This window comes from Hibiscus syriacus, unplaced genomic scaffold, assembly GCF_006381635.1.
Source record: "Hibiscus syriacus cultivar Baekdansim isolate YM2019G1 unplaced genomic scaffold, ASM638163v2 tig00110114_pilon, whole genome shotgun sequence".
NCBI lineage: Eukaryota > Viridiplantae > Streptophyta > Magnoliopsida > Malvales > Malvaceae > Hibiscus > Hibiscus syriacus.
The window spans coordinates 822,500-828,619 of record NW_024062594.1 but is presented as its reverse complement, the minus strand read 5'-3'; the positions used below and the strand labels follow the sequence as shown (position 1 = coordinate 828,619).

At 33.2% G+C, this 6,120-nt stretch overlaps 1 protein-coding gene across 1 annotated transcript; it reads right to left on the bottom strand.

Moving 5' to 3' along the window:
• Positions 1 to 3,947: 3,947 nt before the first annotated feature.
• Positions 3,948 to 5,897, bottom strand: LOC120215111. Its single transcript, XM_039212878.1, has 3 exons — positions 5,618 to 5,897; positions 5,264 to 5,562; positions 3,948 to 4,034 (listed from the first exon to the last, which is right to left on the bottom strand). Exons 1-3 carry the CDS (start codon positions 5,787 to 5,789, stop codon positions 3,948 to 3,950), a joined length of 558 nt encoding a protein of 185 aa, XP_039068809.1. The 5' UTR covers positions 5,790 to 5,897.
• Between the last annotated feature and the right edge of the window lie 223 nt (positions 5,898 to 6,120).

The window sequence follows — 6,120 nt, the reverse complement described above, 5'->3', positions numbered from 1 at the left end:
AAATCATGGTAATGCTCAAACCCAAAGTTATATGTGCATGACAAGAGCAGCCATTTGATTGAATGTCCAGAAATTGCAGAGGTCAAGGTTCAAGCAGACAAGTTGAATGCTTGCACTGTAAGCCATAAAATAAAAATTTCTAATTTGAAGTTTATAGAAACAAAGAAATAAACAAAACAGATTTACCTCCGGCAATTCCTCTCAATTTGGGGATACGCCTATAAAGTGGCATTTGGCCACCCTCGAATCCCTTTCTAACTCCCGGGCCAGACCGTGATTTCTGACCCCTCATTCCAAACCCACAGCTGCCGCCTTGGCCGGCCGATATTCCTCTCCCCTTTCTCTTCCCTTTCTTTCTCGACCCAGGCGCTTTGATTCACGACAACTAAAGACCGTGTCCCCTTTTGTGCTTCAGCTACCTCTCGCTCCTTGGTTCTGACATGAATAATGTGAAATGAGTTTGGTTTTAAATTCCTCAGATTTCCCTGCAGTAAAAGAGAGAAATTCAGCTAAGTAAACTAAATGGAGTATATATGATGAATTAAAGAGAGAGTGAAAGAAGAAGAACCTTGAAAGTGGAACGAAGAGAGGGTAAAGTTGCGATATCAGGATTTGGAGAGAGTGAGAGCATGGCTGCCATTGCAGTCAAGATGCGGACATGATGAGATTACCCAGATATTATTATGCGAAAATCGTCTAAGTGATCAAAAATACCTTATAATATACGATTTTAAATAATTTTTTTGGATTTGTCAAAATGACCAACAAAATCGTAATGCGAAATAAAAATCGCAACGCGATCTTCAGAATCGCAAATCAGTTCCCAGAATCGCAACGCGATTATGAAGAATCGCATTGCGATTTTCCATAATCGCAACGCGAATATGAAAATCGCAACGCGATTCTGACTATCGCAACGAGTATCCGTAAAATCGCAACGCGTATCCGTAAATCGTAACGACAATACGTAAAATCATAACGCGTATCCGTAAATCGCAACGAGAATACGTAAATCGCAACACGTATCTGTTGCGAATTTAGAAATCGAGTTGCGAATTTGAAATTCAATATTGCGATAGTCAGAATCTCGTTGCGATTTACAGATCCGCATTGCAATTTACGTATTCGTATTGCGATTTACGTATTCGCATTGCGATTTACGGATACGCATTGCGATTTACGTATTCTCGTTGCGATTTACAGATACGCGTTACGATTTACGTATTCTCGTTGCGATTTACGGATACGCGTTACGATTTTACGTATTGTCATTGCGATTTACGGATACGCGTTGCGATTTTACGAATACTCGTTGCGATAGTCAGAATCGCGTTGCGATTTATATGTTCGCGTTGCGATTTTCATATTCGCGTTGCGATTATTGAAAATCGTAATGCGATTTATACGCGTTGCGATTCGCAATCAAAGGATCCTTGTTTAAAACTAACGATTGAAATCCAAAGCTTATAATAAAACCTATAAAATCCTAGATTAATAATCAATTACAAGAATTTTATCGATCTTTTCCCAATATGTCAAACCATATAAAGAAAAAAAAAACTTGTTTGATTTCATAGTAAAAATAAAAAATGATTTTTTTTCAATTTCTTAATCAAACCAAAGCTAAAAGCAAAGAATAGAGCTTTTCTACAAGCTGCAGCCATGGAAAGATAATAACAAATATCTCATAATATCATCATATGATATGCCATCACCTCATAATAATATCACGTATGACGATATTAACGGCATGTACCATAATAATTGACGGGAAAAATATAAATATCAAATTGAGATGAAAAAAAGTTAGTTAAGTTCCAAGTTGGAAGGAATGAATAAGTTCATAAGTTTAATAAAAATTTAAATTGAGTTAGCATGAAGTATATGTAAATTATTATATGATTTATTGAGGTTTCTAATCGTTATCTATAACTTATTATTTTGATTTCGTTATATATTTTAAATATTTTTTATACAAATATTTCAATAAAATACGTACAATAGCCCCAAATATCTCACTTTCATAATGTAAATATGTAATTCAAGCTCTGTTTTAAAAATCGGACCGAACCGGTCGGTTCAACCGGGAACCGTTACTTAGTCCGGTTCAATCTAAACCGGTTGAACCGCTACTAGTGAACCGGCCAGAACAGCTGAACCGTTCGAACTGGACCGACTGAAAACCGGGAAAAACCAGAAATTTTATTTTTTTTTAAAAAAAATTAAACCAAACAACGTTGTTTGTTAAACGAGCCAAGTCGAACTCGAGTATTGCTGAGCTCGACTCGAACTTAAAAACTTTAAAAGTAAGCTCAACTCAACTCAAACTCACAAGCTAAAAATTATCAAGTTCAACTCAAACTCGAAATATAATATTGAAACTTGAACTCAAAAATGCTTGAACTCAAAAAAAATTTAGAATCTCGATTGAAGCCTAAAATTCGAGCTTGATTGAAGTGAAAGAATAGTTCACTCAATGCTCACCAAAAGACTCCATGATTTTGAATGCCAAATTACCTCTATTATTTATAGAAGTTAGTTGTGATGATCTTCTATGTTTCTTAGCAATGTGAGATTGTTTTGTTCTCAAATTTTTACTCTTTAGACTTTTGGGATGCTCTTCTATGTTTCTTAGCCATGTGGGATTATTTAAAAAAAAATTAAACCAAACAATATCATTTTGTTATGATTTTTTAACTCCAAATTTATTTTTTAATTATAGTTATATAATTATATTTATTATTTAATATGTTTTACCTTAAATATTATGTTGTAGTTAATTTGAATCATTTTGTTTCACTTAATTTTATGGTTTTTAACTTATATATGTTATGACTTGCTTTGAATATGACTTGTGATATAAAAAAATATTTTTTATTAAATATTTTTGGTATTTTTATTTAATTTTTTAAATAATTATGACATCGTCCGGTTCTTTCGACCGGTCGGACCGGTTCGACCGGTTGAACCAGTGAACCGATAGCATGACCAGTTCACTAACCGGTCCGGTTCTGAAAACCATGAATTCAAGTATCCTTTCATACAAATTTCTCAATAAACTATATATTATAGTCATAGACATATATCTCAATTATATAAATATATATATATATATATATTAAAAATTAAAATATTTAATACCCAAAAACTCAAAAATATTAAAGACATAATGCTAATATTATCTCCCTATGTTTATCGATGGATACTTTTATCTCATATTTTTTTAGAGTATTTTGATATTTAACGTTTTATTTTAGGTCCCCTAACGTTTGATCGAATAATCACTTTGACCCTTATTATTTTTTTAGAACAATTTAGCCTTCAACGTTTACTTTAGTATAAAAAGACCTATATTTTAGAGTATTAACTATTTGTTAACAAATGATTTCTATCCACATAGTGATCTTTTTGCCCAAAAATGAAATATAAGGTGTCCAAATACTTCAAAAAAGTGAGGACCAAAGTGATTATTTTGATCAAATATAAGTGTATTTTTTAACATTATGTCAACATTAAATAAATAAACTAATAAAAGTTTCTAAAAAATAATTTTTAATTAAATTTAATAATATATCTTAACAATCATATTTAATTTTTACATGTAATTATAACTAGCAAAAAGTAAAAATATTATAAAAAAATAAATCAGTGAATACATTCGATACCAACAGTATTGGGCTGAATAGATAGATACACATGCCAACTAACATAGTCGAGGTACTGAGTTACTGACATGGTATAGCATTGAGTACACCTTGAATGCAATGAAATTACATTGTCCTCCCAGTCCTGTGTTGTCACTAAAAACCTTTCACGATTTACAGAATGTCCCGCTACTGACACTTGAATTCAAGGTATCGTCGCTTAGGTGAATCACTTGAGCCTTGATACATTTTCGGTGCCATGGAGATAGACCAATGAGCTATTACGCTTTCTTCAAAGGATGGCTACTTCCGAGCCCACTTTCTGGTTGTCATAGCTCGATCACTTCCTTTTCCAAACTTGAGAGCTCCTAACCTGAGAAAACGCTCAGCCTGTAAACCAGGAATTGATTTTATAGTATTTTCACACGAGAAACCGTTCTTCGGCGAAAGGATGTGAAGGAAGGAAAGGCTAGGCGAGCCACACAATTCAACTCAAGGAAAGCTCAAGTTCGTTGTCGCCTCTGATGTTTAACAGTCGTGTCTCTCCCTATCTAGTAAGATAAGTGGCCTTATGTTAGTTGGGATCCTTTTCCATCGCGGTCTTTATCATCATCAACAGCCCTTCTCTGTGCTTGGCGACATTACTCCATAACTCCATATTAGTGCCTGTTTGGATTGCCACCTGATTATGAAAATATTATACTTTTTTTTTTGGTTATGCTTATATACTTGCCCAGATATGTCAGAAGCTTGCACCTCATGCAAACATATGTTTTTTAGAGGGGGCATGCCTCGGCTTAGAAAGATTTTCGATGTTTTGATTCTTCTTGTCGTTTTTGACGGCCCGACATCTTATCTTACCTCACCGTATGGTAGGATGGACTCAAGATCTTATCTTAACATAGATTATCAAATGATTATCAATTGAAAATATAAAAAAAAATATTTAAAATATTTATTAATTTAAAATTTTCAGGGGAGAGTGCTCAAACCCGCCACCCTTCGATCCATCCCTACTATAGAAGGACAAGGGTTCGTTGTGAAATTCTCATTTCTTTACCTTTATATTTTGAACAAATTCTAATTGATTTTTTTATTATCCTCCCGATTTTCTAAGATTTTGTCAAGAATTTTAGTAATTTTTTTAATCAATGGGAAACTGGGTTTGGAAAAAATGTTACATACTTATCATCCAAGGAGGAAACCAAAATTAAACGATAAAAAGAGTTCAATTATTTAATTTTATAGTTAATAAAAATCTAAAAATTATTTAATTCGAAATTTGGAACCAGTTTAATTTGATAAGTATTTAAATAGGAAGGAATAAGGTTTAATTAAGGGTAAACTATATAAACAGTCATTAATGTTTGAGTAAATTTTTCGTTTTTTCCCATTGAAATTTTAAAATTAACAAATTAATTACTAACATTATTGATTTTAACGTTATCGATTTGTAATAAATTGATCACTCAACATTAATAATAGTTAACATATATGGGTGACGAAAAGTTTAGTTGGACCGTTACGTGGTCCATGGACCGGTCACCTCTTCAACTTTAAATAAAAATCCAATATCATTTTGTTCATTTTTATTTTAATGTTATCTTGAAGCTCCAAACTGTGGATCTCATCAAACTCCACCGTCTGGTCTCCTCTACCACTGCATCGCTTCTCTTCATCGACATGACAGTAATATCCAAATTTGGATCATTATAAAAAGGATGGTCACTGTGTTTAGGCTGATCCTTTCCTATTAATGCGGTTGGCGGATTATTACTTGCGCTAGGACCATTACCAGCATGCTCAGACATACAATCTTCATGAGCAAGATGCGAACTTTCAGACTTAATTCTCTTGGACACCCTTAAAGAATTTTGATCAGAGTTCCTTCTTTTCATCTTTGAAGTTTTGGCATCACCTACTTGGATGTGTTTAATAAAAGCAACATATTATATAATTTCAAAAAGACGTACCTCCACCAGATCTGTGTTCTGACACATTATGCTTCTCTTTTTGCTTACTTTTGTGTTTCTTGGCAGGCAAGTCATATTTTCTAGGATCATGCAAACCAAGTTCACTTACCACAGAAGATTTAGTAATATCAGTTAAACACCCCGATAGAACTGATGCCTGCATGTTCTTCATAGTAACGTGCTAATCTTTATATATTGCATTTGATATTTCTTTTGAACCATGTTTCTTCTTTCAAGGAGGAATAGCATGTGAATCAAAACATTGTTGGTTTTGTTCAGGTTGCAGAGCATCAGCTGATTATAATCTGGACATGGTACTATCGGGATTATTTTGCATATTATTTTGATTTACTACAGTATATAGGAACTTGATACAATGCATAAGCAGCTTTTGTAGTTTCCTCCTCATCAACATATTAGTGGTTCATTGCAGGCCCCTAAAATTTACAAAGACAAACAAAATCAGAGAAGAAAAGGTATTTCTCCACAATCCACCACAAAGT